Below are 21,406 nucleotides of genomic sequence, written 5' to 3'. Positions count from 1 at the left end.
CCAATGTTGGGGGAGTCCAGAACAAGGGGCCACAGTTTGAGAATAAGGGGTAGGCCATTTAGAACGGAGATGAGGAAGAACTTTTTCAGTCAGAGGGTGGTGAAGGTGTGGAATTCTCTGCCTCAGAAGGCAGTGGAGGCCAGTTCGTTGGATGCTTTCAAGAGAGAGCTGGATAGAGCTCTTAAGGATAGCGGAGTGAGGGGGTATGGGGAGAAGGCAGGAACGGGGTACTGATTGAGAGTGATCAGCCATGATCGCATTGAATGGCGGTGCTGGCTCGAAGGGCTGAATGGCCTACTCCTGCACCTATTGTCTATTGTCTATTGTCTATTGTTAAGAGAAAAAGACTAGTAAAGACAAATGTGGGTCCCTTGAAGGCAGAAACGGGTGAAATTATTATGGGTAACAAGGAAATGGCAGAAGAGTTGAACAGGTATTTTGGGTCTGTCTTCACTAAGGAAGACACAAACAATCTCCCAGATGTACTAGAGGACAGAGGATCTAGGGAGAGAGGAACTGAAAGAAATTTGCATTAGGCAAGAAATAGTATTGGGTAGACTGATGGGACTGAGGGCTGATAAATCCCCAGGGCCTGATGGTCTGCATCCTAGGGTACTCAAGGAGGTGGCTTTAGAAATCATGGACGCAGTGATGATCATTTTCCAATGTCCAATTGATTCAGGATCAGTTCCTGTGGATTGGAGGGTAGCTAATGTTATCCCACTTTTCAAGAAAGGATTGAGAGAGAAAACAGGGAATTATAGACCAGTTAGCCTGACATCAGTGGTGGGGAAGATGCTGGAGTCAATTATTAAAGAGGTAATAACAGCGCATTTGGATAGCAGTAAAGGATTGGTCCAAGTCAGCATGGATTTATGAAAGGGGAAATCCTGCATGACCAATCTTCTGGAATTTTGAGGATGTGACAAGTAAAATGGATGAAGGAGAGCCAGTAGATGTAGTGTATCTAGACTTTCAGAAAGCCTTTGATAAGGACCCACATGGGAGATTGATGAGCAAATTTAGAGCACATGGTGTTGGGGGTAGGTATTGACATGGATAGGGAATTGGCTGGCAGACAGGAAGCAAAGAGTAGGAATAAACAGATCCTTTTCAGAATGGCAGGCAGTGGCGAGTGGAGTGCCGCAAGGCTCGGTGCTGGGGCCGCAACTATTTACAATATATATTAATGATTTGGATGATGGAATTAGAAGTAGCACTAGCAAGTTTGCAGATGACACAAAGCTGGGTGGCAGTGTGAACTGCAAAGAGGATGTTAGGAGGTTGCAGGGTGACTTGGACAGGTTGAGTGAGTGGGCAGATGCATGGCAAATGCAGTATAATGTAGATAAGTGTGAGGTTATCCACTTTGGCGGCAAAAACACAGGCAGATTATTATCTCAATGGGGTCAGATTAGGTAAAGGGGAAGTGCAACGCAACCTGGGTGTCCTTGTATACCAGTCACTGAAAGTAAGCGTGCAGGTACAGCAGGCAGTGAAGAAAGCTAATAGCATGTTGGCCTTCATAACGAGAGGATTTGAGTATAGGGGCAAAGAGGTCCTTCTGCAGTTGTATAGAGCTCTGGTGATACCACATCTGGAGTATTTTGTGCAGTTTTAGTCTCCTAATTTGAGGAAGGACGTCCTTGCTATTGAGGCAGAGCAGCGTAGGTTCACGAGGTTAATGCCTGGGATGGCAGACTGTCATATGAGGAAAGATTGGAAAGACTAGGCTTGTATTCACTGGAATTTAGAAGGATGAGAGATGATCTTATAACAGACATATAAAATTATAAAAGGACTGGACAAGTTGGATTCAGGAAAAATGTTTCCAATGTTGCGGGAGTCCAGAACCAGGGGCCACAGTCCAAGAATAATGGGGAAGCCATTTAAAAATGAGGTGAGAAGAAACCTTTTCACCCAGAGAGTTGTGAATTTGTGGAATTCTCTGCCACAGAAGGCAGTGGAGGCAATTCACTGGATGAATTTAAAAGAGAGTTAAAGCTCTAGAGGCTAGTGGAATCAAGGGATATGGGGAAAAGGCAGGCACAGATTACAGATTGTGGATGATCAGCCATGATCACAATGAATGGCGGTGCTGGCTCGAAGGGCCTAATTGCCTCCTCCGGCATCTATTTTCTATGTTTTCTCTGTTTCTATCTTTAGCTTATGCTTGTTTTGGGGGCTAGTCCGCTTCAGTTTTCTCTTCAGCATATAAAAGGCATGCTCAATTGGGTTCAGATCGGGTGATTGACTTGGCCACTCAAGAATTGACCATTTTTTAGCTTTGAAAAACTCCTTTGTTGCTTTAGCAGTATGTTTGGGATCATTCTGGCTGTAGAATGAACCACCGGCCAATGAATTTTGAGGAACTTGAGCAGATAGGCTGTGTCTATACACTTCAGAATTCATTATGCTACTACCATCAGCAGTTGTATCATCAAAGTGAGCCAGTACCTTCAGTAGTCAGTCCATAACACACCCACTGCCGTTTCACAGATGAGGTGGTATGCTTTGGCCGTTGGGCAGTTCCTTCTCTCCTCCAAACTTTGCTCTTGCCATCAATCTGATATAAGCTAATCTTCATCTCATCTGTCCACAAGACTTTTTTCCAGAACTGTTGTTGCTTTTAAGTACTTCTTGGCAAACTGTAACTCAGCCATCCTATTTTTGCGGCTAACCAGTGGTTTGCATCTTGCAGCGAAGCCTCTGTATATCTGTTCATGAAGTCTTCTGCGAACAGTTGTCATTGACAAATCCACACCCGACTCCTGAAGAGTGTTTCTGATCTGTCGGACAGGTGTTTGGGGATTTTTCTTTATTGGAGAGAATTCATGTCATCAGCTGTGGAGGTCTTCCTTGGCCTGCCAGTCCCTTTGGGATTAGTAAGCTCACCAGTGCTTTTTCTTCTTAATGATGTCCCAAACAGTTGATTTTGGTACGGCTACGGTTTGGCTGATGGCTCTAACAGTTTTATTTTTGTTTCTCAGTCTCAAAATGGCTTATTTGACTTTCATTGGCACAACTTTGCTCCCCATGTTGATAAACAGCAATAAAAGTTTCCAAAGGCGATGGAAAGTCTGGAGGAAAGACTTGGTGCTGAGAGCTCTCTTATACCTGCTTTAAGGAGGCAATTAAACACACCCGAGCAATTACAAACACCTGTGAAGCCATGTGTCCCAAACATTATGGTGCCCATTTATTAATGGGGGGGGGGGGACTATGTATAAACACAGCTGTCATTTCTGCATGGTGAAACCAAATGTATAAAAATACCCCTTAATAAAATCTGACAATGTGCACTTTAACCACATGTGATCTTTTTCTATTACAAATCTCAAATTGTGGAGTAGAGGCAAATAAATACATGGTGGGTCTTTGTCCCAAACATTATGAAGGGCACAGTAATTAGCCCAATCTTGCCTCCAACTCTCATACTGTTCCAATTAATTTATCCTTGGAATGTTATTACTGAACTTGCTTTTATAAAACACTGCATTCCAGACTGGAATCGTCTCAGCAAAAATAATTCACGTCTCTACTGCCTTTTGACCAGATCAAGGACCGTGTGTTTAATTGTCCTTTGTACTAGGAACATAATGAAATTTGTATGTTACAGCTTTACTTGCACATTAGCACAATAAATAAATATGCAATAATCACAAATACAATAAATCATCAGTGATATTGGTAATCAGACCATAATAGTGTAAACTGAAGTATGTAGTGGATTGTGGTTGAGGTAAGGTTGTGCAGTGTGGTTAAAGATCGTTGATGAGAAGAAGCTGTTCTTGAACCTGGAGATCAGTTCTGAGGCTCCTGTATCCTCTTCTCGGTGATAACAGTGAAATGAGTGTGGCGTGGGTCATTGAGGTAGCACTTCCTGCAGATCAATACTGGGCAATATCCACAACCTTCTGCAGCCACTTTCATTCATAGGTCTTCAAGTTACCTAGCCAGGCTGTCATTCAACCAGTTGATATGCTCTCCACCATATACCTGAAGTTGTTCAATAGAGTATTCTGCAACATGCTGAATCACCTCAAGCCTCTGAGGAAGTAGAGGCACATGAGCTTTCTTTGTGATAACATCAAAGTACAGGGTCCAGGACAAATCTTCCGTGATATTCATGCCAAGGAACATTAAACTGTTGACTCTTGGCACTGCCGTCCAATCGGCCAAGACAGATTCACGGATACTTGGCTTCCCCTTCCTGAAAGGAACTAGCCAACTTGGTTTTGTAGCGGTAAGAGCAATACAATTCAATGAGATTATCTATCTCCCTCCTGTACTCTGATCATCATTACCTACATGCAAGAATTTAGTCCTTTCATTTTACCTATATATTGTACCTTCTCTATTTGTACTGAAGCATTAAAAAAACCTTTACCAAAATGTAACTATTTTCAAAGCGGAAGCCACAATATGGCAAAAGTAGAAAAGGGTCTAGAAAGAGTTAAAGTGATTAATATCAGTAATATAGTACAGAGAAAAATAACAGGACTTGAATCCCATGGACTTAGATGCCCTATATCCTGGGGATCTGAAAAAGAGGTTGCTGCATAGATTATAATCTACTATTAATAATTTTCCTAAATTCTGAACATTCTGCAACACCTCCAAGTTGCTGCAAGAAAGGTTGTTACATAAATTAAAGGTTCATGGGTAGGGGGCAAATTCTTTGCATTGATGTTCGACTGCCTTAATGATAGAAATTAGAGTGAGTGAATGGGATATTTTCAGATCAAGGTTGCCCAAAATAGATACCTCACCTTTTTTAAATCTACATTGATAATCAAGATATATCCAAAACTAAGCAATAAAGTAAACATAGAAACTAGGTGCGGGAGGAGGCCATTTGGCCCTTCATGCCAGCACCGCCATTCATTGTGATCATGGCTGATCATCTACAATTAGTAACCCGTAGGTAATGAAGAGGATGCAATGAGTGTGCGAAGGGACATAGAGGTTATGTGAAAAAGTTGGAAACTGGAGGGTGATATGAAAATGTAAGGTCATTCATTTGGGTAGGAAAAGTAGCACCAGCAGTAAAATAATCAGTGTCTTTGAACACGTCAATGCAGGTATAACATTTCAAGTAGGGAAGCAAATGCTATAACTGGCCTCTTGGCAACGTGAATTCATTAGATTGGAAGACAGATGTAAAGTGAGAGAGCAATGAAGAGGAAAAGGAATGTAAAGGGCAGCATAATGGTACAAGAGTTAATGAGATGCTGGAGTGAGACAGCAAGTTTAATCCCACCCTGGGGTATTGTTTGTACAGAGTTTACACAGTTTCCTGTGATTACATGGGTTTCTATCATGTGCTCTAGTTTCTTTACACATCACAAAGTTACAATCAGTGCATGTAATTAGCTAAAGAATCAAAGGGAAGTTGCTGAGAGCAGATAAGTACAGAAATAAGAACTGGAAAGAGATGAGTAGGACCGACGGGATTGTTCTGTTAGAAACTGACATTCACTGGAATGGGTAGGAAAAAAAACTGCAGATGTTGGTATAAATCAACTGTAGACATAAAATGCTGGAGTATCTCAGCGGGTCAGGCAGCATCTCTGGAGAGAAGGAATGGGTGACTTTTCGGGCCCAGTCCTTTCTTCAGACTGATGTCAGGGGAGGGGGCGGGACAAAGATAGAATGTAGTCAGAGGCAGGAAGACTAGTGGGAGAACTGGGAAGTTGGAGGGGATAGAGAGGGAAAGCAGGGACTATCTGAAGTTAGACAAGTCAATGTTCAAACCGTTTGGGTGTAAATTACCCAAGCGAAATATGAGGTGCTGTCCCTCCAATTTGTGCTGGGCCTCACTCTGACAATGGAGGAGGCCTAGGACAGAAAGGTCAGATTGGGAATGGGAGGGGGAGTTGAAGTGCTGAGCCACCGGAAGATCAGGTAGGTTAAGACGGACTGAGCGGAGGTATTAATCCTCCAACATTTTCGCCACCTCCAACAGGATCCCACATCTTCCCATCTCCACCCCTGTCTGCTTTCCGCAGAGACTGTTCCCTCCAAAACTCCCTGGTCCATTCGTCCCTTCCCACCCCCTCCCCAGGTACTTTCCCCTGCAACCACAGGAGATGCAACACCTGTCCCTTTACCTCCCCCCTCGACTCCATCCAAGGACCCAAACAGGCTTTCCAGGTGAGGCAGAGGTTCACCTGCACCTCCTCCAACCTCATCTACTGTATCTGCTGTTCCAAGTTTCCACTTCACTACATCAGCAAGACCAAGCGCAGGCTCAGCAATCGTTTCCTCCGCATTAAGAACATGCAATTATATTAAAATATGAAAAATAAATCATTAAGTTTAATAAGGACAAAAAAACCTACCCGCCAGGTGGCATCTGTGTATTCTCCTTCCCAATTGGCCGTTTTGCTTCTAATATGGAAAATCAAAAATTTAAATCTATAAATGGATGGCTTGCTTGGATATCAATCCTCAATCTTCTTGTGAAAAGAACAGTACAACCGTCGCTTTATATCACACATCGCAAAAAGACAATGTTCAAGAGCTTCATGCCTTTTATTTCACAGTGGATTAGTGTATTAAAGTCATGTTTAAAACAATTATTTAAACATGGTAAGTTTACTTTAGATGAAATCGCTAGAATTTAAAGATGGACAAAAAGGCAATGAAACAGAATTGGAAAATATTTCTCTTCAAATCTTCAACATTTAATATCTGAAAGAATAAAACTGTAAACAGGGTATCGAGTGCTGCAATCCTAGCGGTTTGTAGGCCTTACTAAAACTCATCACATTGCGTAGTTAGTTTGCAAACAGTCAATTGACAACACTGTACCTGCCCGTATCTGGTAAGTGGGTCAAGTAATAAAACAAGTTTTTTTTAAAGTGGAAGCAAATTGTGAAAGAAATTAAGAGTGAAAGCAAGATGACTTATCTAGATATTTACAATAAGTGGAGGTAAGATGAATTTAATGGAAATAATGCAACTAATGTACAGCACTGCAGTCACCAAGCTTGATTTGCAACACAATTATCTCCACTCGGACTTGGAATAGCATTGTCAATATAGAGTATCCCTCAAAGGATACTTAATTTACCCCATTCTCTAGAGACCTTTTTTTCTTTTTACTGCATAAGTGTTTACATGTGCACAATACACCATGCTCCATTTCCAATTTATTGGCAGGTACAGTCAGCAGACATTCCACAAAGTTAATTTTCACCATTAACTTTAGTTTACATCTATCATGTATAAAATAAACTTTATGCCTTTCAATGGTGAAATTACGATAGGTTTAACCATGTAACTCCAAGTTCTTTAGTTGAACCACTGGTACATGAATAACGATAATTGCTGTTAGAATATTTTAAACAACTATATTGCAAATAGTAGTTCTCTAACAAATAGTAGTTATCAAAGGCATGCATTAAGTACTAATGTACCTCAACTGTAGAGGATGAGCATAAATTAAGAAACAAGCTTGGTACTATTACAACTCAGATTTTAAAATTGGTACGAGGTCAGGTTAGTAGTCACACACCCATTAAAGCCGCATGTTTTGTATATTTTTGTTAAATCCAAATGTGTCAAAATAGCCAAAGTCAGGAAAGTGCACATGAAAGTATTTAAGAAAACCAATTTTAACTTGCAATCTGCACTACTTTGCCAACAGATTAATCTACTTTCAAATAGGCAATTTTCATTGTTTTTGTGTAATTCCAAAATCACAGCATGTTTAACATCTAGAAACTACAAAATGACGTACATTCACGCCTGGAAACTTGGATATTAATGGTATTATTTTTTAAAAGGTACAAATGCTTACAACTATGGTAGTCTCCACTTTCTTTCCAAAGTTTCTGTTTTGTGACAGATTGCTTTGAACTTCAAACTAATTGCCTTGAACCCTTCTATCATAACATTCTTCAGAAGGGCTGTTCCTAGCCATCTTTGTGGAGGCTAGGTAGGGATGGAAAGAATGTTTTGGTCACAATGATTGGTGACCAAATGATTAGGTCACTGTTGTGATTTAAATGACTGGGCTGAAATACTGCATAAGTGCTTTGTATGAATCTTAGACTTTAATGGAATGTGTACTCTGTGTCCAAAATCCATTGAAAAAGTAGAGTTTTTTTTTTTTTAAACATCCCCTGGGGAAGATGGAGCAAGGTTGTAAGCTGCCAGTTCACAGTGGATGGCTAGATTGTAAACATGTATAGTAGTTTCACTGACTGGATAGCATGTAACAAAAATGCTTTTCACTGCATCTCGGTGAATGTAGCAATAATAATTTAACTAAACAATATATTCATTGGGATGGTACCAAATATTATCCAAAAATAATTCAAGTGGAATTATATACTTACCATGTTGAATGGCAGTGTCCAAAAATGGCCTAAAAAGAAAGTGGTTGCACAGTAATAATAACCATGTAGAAATTTCACCGAATACAATCTCTTACTCTCAAGTTTGAGTGAATATGAAGATATTAAGGCTAATGAGTGTGCTTCATAGAACACCTCAATTTCACCTGTCAGTAGTAGAACATACATTAAATTACACAGATTAAATGAATCTTGAAAATAATTATTTTGGAAACATGAAATTATTCCTACAAAATAAAATGAATTTAAATTTAAATCATTAAGCTATTGGCTTCTGATGTAGCATGTTCAATAGTTCTCACTTCAAATGCAGAAAATGAGGAAATATTCACATTGTCTACTAACAACACCACTATTTTTTGAATTGCAAGATCTCCTGCATGGGATCTCCTTCATAATTTGCCAGGCACCTCTGGTTCTATTCATTACTGATCTCCCAGCTATGAAAAACTACTGCCAGCTGTCAACTTTCATAATGGTTTGTGAAAGAGCTAGAATTGGCAACATGCACAATGAAAAGCAATTCCAGAAATAATCCAATAAATACATTCAATTTTGTAATCGATAAAAAAAATATTGGAAACTATTCTAATCACAAAAGTACTAACAATCGCAAAATATTGCTTTATAAAATACCTGTGAAGCCTTTCCCTACATACATTTACTCCACTTTATTCATAACCCTTAAGTGTCCAAATTAGCAGACTGCAGAAACTATTACTATATTACTTAAGTCATATCTAGTGCCTGTCAAGAGCAAAAATAATGCACAAATTAAACTCAAGCATTAAATAACTCAAACCATTAATACATTATAAATGAAGAAGCCTCCTGACCTTAAATAACTATTGGAAATTTGAAATAAACAGTGTAGAAGTCAACCTTCATGGTATAATAGCTTCACATGGAAGGAAGACAAAAACCCCATCGAGCATGGCAAGTACTACTTTGCAGCTAAGTTAATGATGTTGAATTGTACAAATAGCTAGGCATTTGTTTAGTATTTCACAAAAAAATATTGCTTAAAAAATTCAGAAGAATATTTACCTCTTTATTGTAAATATAATTTTTGACTTTTGCGCCAAAATCTTTTTTAATGAAGTAGTGTCATATTTTGATGGATGCTTAAAACACACGCCATCAGGTAATCCTTGTATTGCTATAGCAGCAGGGTCCTTAAAGATCTTTTCATAAGGCACAGGGATTGGAGCGAGTTTTCCAAGAGCTTTACCTAAAATTGAGGGAAATAAAGAGACTCAAGTTAATATGGTAAAACAGAAAATGTTGTACAAATATAATCCGATGAGAACAACATTGAAATTCACGGTGCTCTGAACACTTATTCCAGATTGAAAGGGATCCAAGATAAACAATTCAAGCAACAAAAAAAATCACTGGAATCCATGTCCTAGAGTGGAAAGCCTCAACTTTGAAGTAGACAGTGGAGGGGGTCGGAAGAGATGGATAAATTAAGAGTAAAGCATAGCGTCCCTGCAAGAGGTAGGATGGGAGGTGGCATAGTCAAGGTGGCTGTGGGAGTCAATGGGTTTGTAGTAGATGTCAATCAGTTCCCTGTGATAAAGACAAAGAGATCAAGAAAAGGGACAGATGTCAGAGATAGTCCAAATGAATTTGAGGGCAAGGTGGAAGATAGTAATAAAATGGATGATATCAAAGAGTTCCACACAGGTGCAGAAGGCAGCGCCAATGCAGTGGGGAAAAAAAGTTGTAGAATAGTGCCAGGGTGCATTTGGAACAAGGAGTATTCCAACATAACCCAAAAAAAGACATGCAAAACTGGGACATATGCCTGTGCCATCAGTACATCTGTGACTTGAAGTGAGAGAAATCATAAGAGAATTTGTTTGGGCAAGTTCAGTCAGATGGAGAAGAGCGTTAGTTAAGAACTGATCAGGTCTCTGTTTAATGAACAACTGGAAAATTGTTGTTCCTTAAGTTGAAAATTAAAATTGAACCCCCCCCCCCCCCCCCCGGCATTCTTGAAAAGAATGGTGGTGTAAAGGGATTAGGGATTAAAATTGGAAGTTTTTGGAGTAGTGAAGAGACCTAACATACAACTCACCTACAATCTGAACCAACTTTGCATCAAGTACTTGGACCATAATTTCAAATTAACGAGTTATCTACTGAACTTGGCAGTAAAAAGCCATGAGTTTAGCTCACGAGGTGAGCTCACAGCTTTAAATTAACTTACAGGGTTTTTACTGTTTTCAATTGAGCTATTGTTCTCCCCCCCCTCCCCTCCTCAGTAACAATGCTTTCCTAATTTCCATGCTCTTAAGCAGCAGCTAGACACATAAAGAACATCATCATTAGAATTCTTATATTTTGCCTAATGATTCATTCTCGTATGTTACTAGAGCTTTAAATTAAACTAGACAAAGTGGGCCCGTTGGGCCCATTCCCCACTCCCCCATTCTCTCGTCCCCCATCCCCACTCTTACTCTCCCCACACTCTCCCCTTTGGCCCGTCCTCTTAGGGTTTCCATTGTATCCGGGAGGGGGTGAGGGAGTGAAGGGGGGAGGGAGGGAGAGGGAGGTTTTGGGGAGGGAGGTGTGGAGTGATCGAGGGGGAGGGAGTGGTGGAGGGAGGGATGTGTTGAGGATGGAGGGTGGAGGGAGGGGGGGAGGGTGATGAGAGATGGGGTGGTAAGGAGGGAGGGAGGGGGGGGGAGAGAGGGGGGAGGGAGGGATGGGGGAGAGGGGAGGGATATGGACCTCCCCTTTTCCCAGTACCCCTCTTTCCCCCACCACCAAGTCCCCTCCGCACTACCCCTGTTGTCCCATTCCCCATTCTCAGACCCCCCCCCCCCCATTTTCTCTCCCCCAGACACACTCTTAGCATCAGTTAAAGGCCCGGGGGGGGGGGGGGTGCGGGTGATCGGATCAGTGAAAATCCCGGTGGGGGGGGGGCTTCGGGAGATCGCATCATTCAAAGGCCCGGGGGGGGGGGGGGGGTGGATAGCGGGGAGATGTTCTCCCGGGTGTGGGAGAGAGGAGAGAAGCAAGGGGAGAGAGGAGAGGTGAGCCGGTGATCGCGGGCTTGCGCCGCTAACGGCGTCCATTGTTTTGGTGCGAGTGAGGAGATGCCGCGCATGCGTGTTGAGTACTGAGTGAGGAGATTCTGCGCATGCGTACTGAGCACTGCCGGACCGCAGCGCCCCCCTTCTGTCAAAACTTCGATAAATGAGGGGGGGCAGCACCTTTAGACCTCTGTAACTTAAAAAATATGCGTCCGAATTAAATAAAAATATAATTTTCCAGCAGCGAACCGCATGCTGATTAAGGCGGTTCAAAAATCGTGGCGCTACGGTTCACCGTTTTGCCGGAATTGCCGTATTCAGCCGACATCAGTGGAATATATATACAACGCTACAAGATCTGAGTTTTAGTAGTATATAGATGACAAATCTTTATTTTTTAAAGGATACTTAAGGATTTAACCCAATTGCATAAATTTGCAAATAATCACAACATAATACTGTTTATTGTTTGCACAAGAAAAACTGAAATGTAATAGTACCATAAAGTAAGCAGAATAAATCCTCAACTGATTTTTTGTTTTTTTCAATGTCAGGCTGGTTATCCAAAGCAGTTGGAGTTACACAAGGTACAGCTTTACTTCCTCGCTTTATTGCTGCCTTTTGCTCTTCAGCCACACCTAAAGTCAAATTAGAACAGTTAGGAGACTTGTTTGGAAACCACTGCAGGTTCAAACTAATGACATGAATGCATTAAATAAGCAAACAAATCCAGGTTTATACCATTAAACAATTACTCATGTTATAGATTTGTTAGCAAAAATGCATGTAAAACTTTCACTACAGTGGAAACAATAAAGTTCAAACTTTATTTTATCATCCAGAAACAAATTATTCACGAGATGGGAAACACAGGGATATTGGATGGGAACAAAATACATTTCTAACAAATGTATTTAAAGTTAAATGAAAAGTACTGCGCATTATTGTAAAAGGGGCCCACGTGAGCACCCATGCAGAGAACCATTTGCGTAAACTGTGCTTGGTCTTACCTATGCAGGAGATGCCACAGAGAGTACCAATTGTAAAATACATCTAGTAGAAGATACATGTGATTCTCAACATGGTTGGAAGAGGTGTAACACCTGTTCCTACACCTCCCTCACTTCTATCCAGCGACCTAAACAGCCCTTCCAGGTGACATAGATTCACATCCCCATCCCCTCCTCCCACTGTTCTCATTGGCCCACAATTTTACCCTATTTGATTCCTCCAACATAAACTGCAGCTGTTTCCCATGTTGCATCTCTAAACTTAAAACTTGATTGTCTCCACATCCTCTGTCACTTACTCCACTCTTTTCTTTGCTCACCCATTTGCCAGTCAACCCCTCTTCTTACCTGCATCAATCTACCACTAGCCAGCTCTTGCCCCACCCGTCTAGTCACCTCTTTATATTGGCCATCTCCCCTCTTTCAGTCCAGATGAAGGGTCTCAATTTTGGCTGTTCATTTCCTTCTACAGATGCTGCCAGACCAGAGCTCCCCAGCAGTTTGGGGTTTTTTTCTCTCCAAATTCCTGCATTTGCAGCCTTTAATTTTTTGTTACACTGGATAGTCCTAGTTTCTTTGGAGCAGAGTAAAGACCCAATAGAGGTATCCAGATGAGGAGAAGCAGAGACAGTAGATAATATTGAATTTGCCACAACAGCTGTAGACCAACATCTTCAGGAAAAATGTTAAAATCTAAGAACTAAACAAAGAACTAATGTTAACCAAAAATGGAAAACCTTCTATCCCAAGTGCCGACTTTTCAAACAAACTAAACTAATTAAATCCTGAAGTATTTGTATAAACATAAGCTATTCTCCTCCATGAGAATGTCACCAAAAATTGCAAGTCATCACATAATTAAGAAGATGACTACTGTATGTCTGGTTTTGTCCCCAGAAGTTTTTCAAATTGGTAAACATAACTAAAAATATATTAATAACATTCAAGAATACAGATGAGCATGATCCTTTCCCATATCAAGAAATCTTTGTTGTACTTTAGTTTAGAGATGCAAAATGGAAACAGGCCTTTCCGTCCATCTGGTCCAATGCTGACCATTAAACACACTAGTTCTGTAATTAATTTCTCAACCATTCCTGGCAAGAGGGGCAATTTAGAGGCCAATTAACCTACAAACCCATATGTCTTTGGGACGTGGGAGCAAACTATAGACAACCTGAGGAGACCCATACGATCACAGTGAGAACACGTAATCGTCACACAGATAGCAGCTGAGGTCAGGATGGAACCATGTTCACTGGTGCTGAAAGGCAGCAGATCTACCAACTGCTGGTTAAACATCAAACATCCTACCTGCATGAATAGTGCTCAGTCTTAAAGCAGGCAAAGTGTACATGGTACAATCAAAACAGAAGGCTGCATCAATAAAATTGTTGCGCATGTGATTTTTGGATTAAAAGGAAAAAAGGTTCAGGACAAACTTTGGCATGTAGCAAGCCAAGTTTGCCAATTTAATTAGTTGTACAATATCAAAACACAGTAATATTTAAGGTTAAAGAATAGTTTGCCGGTAATTGTGGACAGAGTTAATGACATGTAGAATCAAAAGTGTGTTTTTTTAATGCCATAATTTACAATTAAGAGTTAAAGCCAGGAGAAAATTTTCAAATCTGAAAATAGAGGTCAGATTTGATGTGATTTGTAGCATTCTAATCATTAATAATAATAATAATAATAATAATATTCATTTATTGTCATTGCAACGAGTACAACGAAATTAAAAAATAGCCAATCCTGACGGTGCGTACAAACATATATGCAATAAATGCAAAAACAAATAAATACATAAATACAATTAAATACAATTATGTTAAGTACAAAGATTTTTTAGTGTTGCCTAGTGCAAAGGTAGTGTTCAGTTCTCGTATGGCCCTGGGGTAAAAACTGTTCTTAAGTCTGTTTGTTCGGGATTTTATCGACCTGAAACGTCGACCAGAGGGCAGATGAACAAACAGACGGTGGCCGGGGTGGGATGGATCTTTTATTATTTTGCCTGCTCTACTGAGGCAGCGTAGGCTGAACAGGTGCTCCAGGGAGGGCAGTGAGCAGCCGATGATTTTCTGGGCCGTCGTGATGACCCTCTGAAGGGCCTTCCTGTCCTTTTCTGAGCAGCTGGCATACCATGTGGTTATACAGTATGCCAGCACACTCTCGATGGAGCAGCGATAGAAGGACAACATGAGCTTCTCCTGCAGGTTGGTTTTCCTGAGGATCCTCAGGAAGTGGAGTCTCTGCTGTGCCTTCTTTACTGTGGTGATGGTGTTGGTAGACCAGGTGAGATCCTCTGCGATGTGCGTACCCAGGAACCTGAAAGCTGGTACCCTTTCCACACAGACCCCATTGATGTAGAGTGGGTCGTAATCTCCACTGGTTTTCCTAAAGTCAATTATAAGTTCCTTTGTTTTGGAGGAGTTCAGGACCAGATTGTTCACTGAACACCATGCTGCCAGCCTTTGGATTTCATCCCTATAGGCTGTCTCATCTCCTTCTGAGATGAGTCCAACCACAGTCGTGTCATCCGCGAACTTGATGATGGTGTTGGTGGGATGGGTGGGGGCGCAGTCGTGAGTGTAGAGGGAGTAAAGGATGGGGCTCAACACACAGTCCTGTGGTGAGCCGGTGCTCAGTGTAATGGTGGAGGAGAGGTGAGGGCCTATTTTGACTGTCTGGGGGCGGTTGGTCAGAAAGTCCTTGATCCATTTGCAGATGGTTTGGGAAAATCCAAGGTCGGAAAGTTTGGTGACCAGTCTGCTCGGGATGACCGTGTTAAAGGCAGAGCTGAAGTCGAGGAAGAGCATCCTCACATAGCTCCCCTGGTGTTCAAGGTGGGTCAGTGCAGTGTGAAGAGCAGTGTCGATGGCATCCCCTGTAGACCTATTTGCTCTGTAGGCAAACTGGTGTGGGTCGAAGGTGGGTGGGAGGCTGGCTTTGATGTGCTGCAGGACCAGTCTCTCGAAGCACTTTGTGATGACCGGTGTGAGTGCTACCGGACGGTAGTCGTTAAGACTGCTGATGACAGACTTTTTCGGCAGTGGGATGATTATGGCGGACTTCAGGCAGGGAGGGATGGTGGATTTTAAAAGGGACAGGTTGAAGATTTTTGTGAAGACCTCAGATAATTGGTCTGCACATTCCCTCAGCACTCTGCCCGTCACACCATCGGGGCCTGCAGCTTTCCTGGGATTCACTGCTCTGAGCACGCGCTTAACATCATACTCCTGCACAGTGAAGGTGTTGCTGTCAGGTGCTGGAGAGGGTGTAATGTCTGCCACTGTAGCTTTCACCTCGAAACGAGCAAAGAAACAGTTAAGTTCCTCAGCCAGCGAGGCGTCGCCGTCGGCAGTCGTGCGGTTGCTGGTCTTGTAGTTGGTGATGTGCTGGATGCCTTGCCATACCCGCCGTGGGTCATTGTTGGAGAAGTGGTCTTCAATCTTCCTCTTGTAGGACGCTTTGGCATCCTTGATGCCTCTCTTCAGGTTGGTTCTAGCAGCACTGTATAGAGCTCTATCACTAGACCTGAAGGCGGTGTTACGGTCCTTGAGGAGAGACCTGACATCCTTTGTCATCCAGGGTTTTTGATTTGGGTACAACCGGATGCGTTTGTCGACGGTGACATTGTCAACACAGTTTTGGATGTAGCAAAGTACAGTTGATGTGTACTCCTCCAAGTCCTGATCCTCAAAAATATCCCAGTTGGTCCTTTCGAAGCAATCCTGCAGCTGCGAGGAAGCTCCTTCAGGCCATGTCTTAACAGTCTTTATGGTGACTGGAGCTTTCCTCCTGAGTGGGGTGTATGCTGGGGTTAGGAATATGGACAGGTGATCTGACTGCCCCAGGTGTGGTAGTGGTGCTGACCTGAACCCCTTCTTAATATTTGAGTAAACCTTGTCTAGTGTGTTTTTCCCCCTGGTAGCACATCTTATGTGTTGTTCAAGTTTCGGGAGAACTGACTTTAGGTCTGCATGGTTGAAGTCCCCGGCTATGATGTGGGCTGCTTCTGGATATGTGCTCTGTTGTGAGTTTATTGCACCGAGCAGGTAGCCTAAAGCTGTGCTAGCGTTAGCATTCGGTGGGATGTAGACTGCTGTTACTATAACCCCTGTACACCTTATAACAGTTCAGGTGGAATGTGATCCGTACGCCAGAACCATAGAAATTGAGACTATTAAATAATCGATAAAGTCAAAGGTTTTCCTGCAACTTAATACTATCCTTGATTTTGTTGTTTCAACTTACAGTATTTCACAAAGTCAGTTTGAAAATCCTTTCGGTTTCCAATGAAAGATCTTCCTCGTTCAGTCCCCACCACAAATATATCTTTCTCATACACAGCAATACACGCCACTTCAGCTTTTGACTTTGCAATTTCCTGGCACTGAAAAAGAAAGTCAAAACAGCTTTTTTTGTTATAAACTGAAAATGTACAAAAAAAACACCGCTAAAGAAAACAACCTTTGTTAAACACTTTCTGCACATCAGAAGTCCCACTAAAAACAAACTATAATCAACTGACGATCAATAATCTTAATCGGTTCCAGCTGAGCAGCATCAAAAGATATGCGTAACATGCCTAACATTTAATAAAATGCCAAAAATATCATAGATCAGACAAAAACTAAAATTCAACCATTTTACTGCAGAAAAATGAATTATAACATTTAAATGTAAGCCCTGGGAAAGTGGGAGGAAGGATATGTGTTTTTTTCCCCGAATGTGAGCACCACTGGCACAGTTATCCAAAATCGACCATGGTGAATGAGGGAGAGGGTAAATGAGATAGTAGCCATGAAGGAACACCAAATTATTTCAAAGTCAAGATGGTTTGCAACTTGGAGGGGAACCTGCACAAGGTGGTGCTCCCCTGATCTTCCTATCCTCATCTTTAGAGCAAAGACTGCAGGTTCGCAAGATGTAGACTAGGCAAGTAAACCAAGTGTGTTTTGTAGAGGGTACACACTACAGCAATTGTGTTTCAGTGGTGGACGGAAAGAACAAAGGGTGGTGTGACAGAGTGCCAATCAAGAGTCTTGGATGGAGCCATACTTGAATGTTGTTGGGCTTGCATTCACACAGTGGAGAGAATTCCACTATATTCCCAATTTATGCCTTACAGATAAGACACATTTAGCAATATCATCTGATATCATCAGACATTCAAAAACTATTGTAGGAGGAGCCAGCGCTGCCCTCGCAGCTGCGGCTTGCCTGCAGTCCATTGTCTTTTGTGTTTTTTTGTTGTTTTTGTCTTAATTGTAGTTTAAATATGATGTAGTGTTTGCGGTTGTGTGTTATGTGGGGGTGGGGGGGGGGGGTGGGAACTGTAAAAGTGTCTCTCCCGAGCGGAGACCCGACCTTTGTTTCTGTGTCGTGTCTACCACCGGCCATGCACCTGGAGCTGGCGGGCTCCGGCTGAGACCACCCGGGCTCTGCTTCGCAGAACCCGCGTCCCGGACTCAGCGCCTGCGGCGCTGGCTGCCTTCGGAGGCTGCGGGAGCGGCTGCGACCCGTCTCTGGAGGCTTCGGCGCGGGAAGGAATGGGTGATGTTTTGGGTTGAGACCCTTCTTCAGTCTGAAGAAGGGTCTCGACCCGAAACGTCACCCATTCCCTCACTCCTGAGATGCTGCCTGATCTGCTAAGTTACTCCAGCTTTATGTGATACCTTCGATTTGTACCAACTTCTGCAGTTATTTTCCTACACAAGACAGTAAGAAGATATTAAAATTACATGTTCTATTGTGAGTGTAAGAAAATAACTGCAGATGCTGGTACAAATCGAAGGTATTTATTCACAAAATGCGGGAGTAACTCAGCGGGTCAGGCAGCATCTCAGGAGAGAAGGAATGGTTACGTTTCGGGTCAAGACCCTTTTTCAGACTGATGTCAGGGGGGCGGGTCAAAGGAAGGATATAGGTGGAGACAGGAAGTTAGAGGGAGAACTGGGAAGGGGAGGGGAAGAGAGGGACGGAGGAACTATCTAAAGTTGGAGAAGTCAATGTTCATACCGCTGGGCTGCAAGCTGCCCAAGCAAAATATGAGGTGCTGTTCCTCCAATTTCCGGTGTGTCTCATTATGGCACTGGAGGAGGCCCATGACAGAAAGGTCAGACTGGGAGTGGGAGGGGGAGTTGAAGTGCTCAGCCACCGGGAGATCAGGTTGGTTAAGGCGCTCAGCCACCGGCAGATCAGGTTGGTATCAGCCACCGGGAGATAAGGTTGGTTCTATTGTGATATCTATGTTCTATCGTGGTATTTAAGAGTCTTTTGTCTAGGCACATGGATATGCAAGCAATGAAGGGATATGGATTATGTGCAGGCAGATAAAGGTTAGCCTTGGCATCGTGTTTGGCACAGACATTGTGGCCCCAAAGGCCTACTCCTATGCTCTACTGTTCTATGATATAAAGAATAATGGTTCAAGACAAATTGAATAAATAATTAAACTAAGATGGGTTAAGACAAAATATAACTGGAAAGACTAAAAATCTTCTTAAAAATGTAATTGAATGCCACATTTGGGAGGACTAAGGTATCGATTCTGGGCTTGGATCAAGTATCATCAGAATAATTTAAGAGGTCAAAAGGTAGAAGAGCGGATACAGGGCGTGGCATTAAAGTGACACATGTCCAGAACCTCAATCAAACCAGAGGGCTCAACACATATATAACTCTCCCCTAGTTAACAATGGGGTTAGGTTCCTAAAAAAACCTCATATGTAAACTTCTATAGCAGTGGAATAACTTTGTTCAATCTGGAAGAGTGAATTTGTCACTTGAAATTTTCCATTCCATTTCACCCTCTCTCCAAGATGTTCAACACAAACTTAACAAACAACCAGTCATATCTCGGATATGTATTTTATAATTTTTAGGGGTCACCAAGTTGAATCATTTCAGATAATTTGAAATTCCAATTTACAGACCCACATTGTTTTTTTCTAATCCTTTCACTCTTCTCTTTTGGCATGAGCCTCATTCCTTTTGTCATTTAATTTCTCGTGTTTTCTACCCTTTAACATATCTTCCCCGTGTTTTTTCAACTGGTTTTCTTTTGCAGATTAATTGATTTCTAGTTCCGACAAAACATATGCAAAAAAACAAACTGCTGGAAGAAATCAGTGGGTCAGGCAGCATCTATGTAGGGAAATGATTCCAGCATCTGCAGTGTCCCGTGCCTCCATCTATAAAATGTAGTTCCCCTGAAAGGCCCAAACTGCTGAATACTTCTATTATTTTCTGGTTTTAATTTCAGACCTAGCGTTTAGATTTTGGTTTTTAAGTGATTGTTACTTTTTAATTACACAGTATTAAGGAATTTGGGGAACCATTTCCAATTAATAATAAACATTTGGAAAATACTAAATTGGTGCAGTGTCAGCAAGTACAACTTGAACTCTAACAATTGGCAAAAAGATAAAATTGTCCACTTCGAATACAAGACAGGCAATTCAGAATACTCTCTTTTGAAGATGAGAGAATGGATGGTATGGAGGAGTAGTTTGGATATGTACAGATCACTAAAAATTGAATAACAGGAACCAGTAGTAATTGAACATGCTAATCAGTTTGAGAAATTTCTCAAAGTGGACAATAAATGGAAGTATCCCAAGGTGGGAAAGACATGGGCAATACACATAATATGTAAAGGCCTGGGGCGTACAGACAATTTAACTCCAAGTCACAGTGAATCTGAGATTGGATTTGTTTATTAAGCAATTTTGAAATTTAAAAAGTAAATACAGGGAAACAATTTCCTCTGACAGGGAAATCTAGATTGAAACAATACTGCTATGAGAGACATAGATTGGGTAGACATAGACACAGTAGACAGCAAAAAAATTATTTCCAGGTGGAAATGTCAAATACTAGAGGCAATTATTTCTTTCATAGGGGGAAAATTTAAAGGAGATGAGTGAAGCGTGTTTTTTTGAAACACAAGAGAGCGGTAGGTGCCAGGAACACACTGCCAAGAGTGGTGATGAAAGCAGTGATGACTGTGGCATTTGTGTCTTATAGCTAGACACATGAACATACAGGGAATGGAGGGATATGGATCATATGCAGGCAGAAGAGATTAATTTAACTTGGCTTTGTGGCGGCGCCCGGGGGCTAGGCCACTCCCTTGGTCATTCCACTCGGCACTCAGTGGACGGGAGGGATTAGGTCACTTCCTGGGTCAGTTCCCTTGGGTCAGGTGGTCTGGGACTATAAAAGGTTTTGGGTGTGTCGACTCACGAGTTCTTGAGTGCGGTGTTTGTGTGCCTTACGAAATAAAGTATAGCTACTACTCACCTGGCGTCTGGCCTGATTTCCGCGGTGACCGCACCCACTACACTGGTGACCCCGATTTTCCTTCGCAAGTCGCGATGGACCCGAACGCTCTACTACCCGACTCTTCCAGTCAGCCGCCTCTGGACCCTGCCGCCCGCGCCGCTCTCCACGCCGTGTCGGTGTGGCTGCCTCCATTGTGGACCGAGGACCCCGACTTCTGGTTTGACCAGGCCGAGGCACAGTTCGCCCTGCGGGGCGTAACTGCCGACGCCACTAAGTACTTTCATGTGGTCAGCGCCCTCGACCCGGCCACCGCACGCCGGGTCCGACCCTTCCTCCGCGACCCCCCGGCGACCGATAAGTACGTGGCCCTTAAGGCCTTCCTCCTTCAGCAGTTCGGCCTCTGCGAGGCCGAGCGGGCAACCCGGATCCTCCGAATGCCGGGCCTGGGTGACCGCCGCCCGTCGGTACTACTGGCCGACATGCTGGCACTGCTGGGCGACTACGAGCCCGGTTTTCTCTTCAAACATGTTTACCTGATGATGCTGCCGTCCGATCTCCACCAGCAGCTCCTCCACGACCCGTTCACCAACATGCAGGCGTTGGGCAGGCGCGCCGATGAGCTCTTGATGGCCCGTCACCTGGCCCTCGACGCGTTGGAAGTCCATCCGACTACCCGCAGGTAGGAGCATCGATC

At 42.7% G+C, this 21,406-nt stretch overlaps 1 protein-coding gene across 10 annotated transcripts in view; it reads right to left on the bottom strand.

The window, feature by feature from the left end:
• Positions 1 to 21,406, bottom strand: part of LOC144606296 (general transcription factor II-I-like) — a 139,953-nt gene that overhangs the window by 81,903 nt on the left and 36,644 nt on the right. For all 10 annotated transcript variants that reach the window (XM_078422250.1, XM_078422255.1, XM_078422257.1 and 7 more), the window contains exons 4-8: positions 16,678 to 16,816; positions 11,911 to 12,048; positions 9,414 to 9,597; positions 8,349 to 8,377; positions 6,345 to 6,393 (exon numbers count right to left, since the gene is read on the bottom strand). In XM_078422250.1, coding sequence (XP_078278376.1) covers positions 6,345 to 6,393; positions 8,349 to 8,377; positions 9,414 to 9,597; positions 11,911 to 12,048; positions 16,678 to 16,816 — 539 coding nt within the window. The remainder of the gene's footprint in view (positions 1 to 6,344; positions 6,394 to 8,348; positions 8,378 to 9,413; positions 9,598 to 11,910; positions 12,049 to 16,677; positions 16,817 to 21,406) is intronic.

Source organism: Rhinoraja longicauda, chromosome 26 (genome assembly GCF_053455715.1).
Source record: "Rhinoraja longicauda isolate Sanriku21f chromosome 26, sRhiLon1.1, whole genome shotgun sequence".
Classification (NCBI taxonomy): Eukaryota; Metazoa; Chordata; class Chondrichthyes; order Rajiformes; family Arhynchobatidae; genus Rhinoraja; species Rhinoraja longicauda.
The sequence above is the reverse complement of the archived record's forward strand: the minus strand, read 5'-3'. Positions and strand labels throughout refer to the sequence as shown.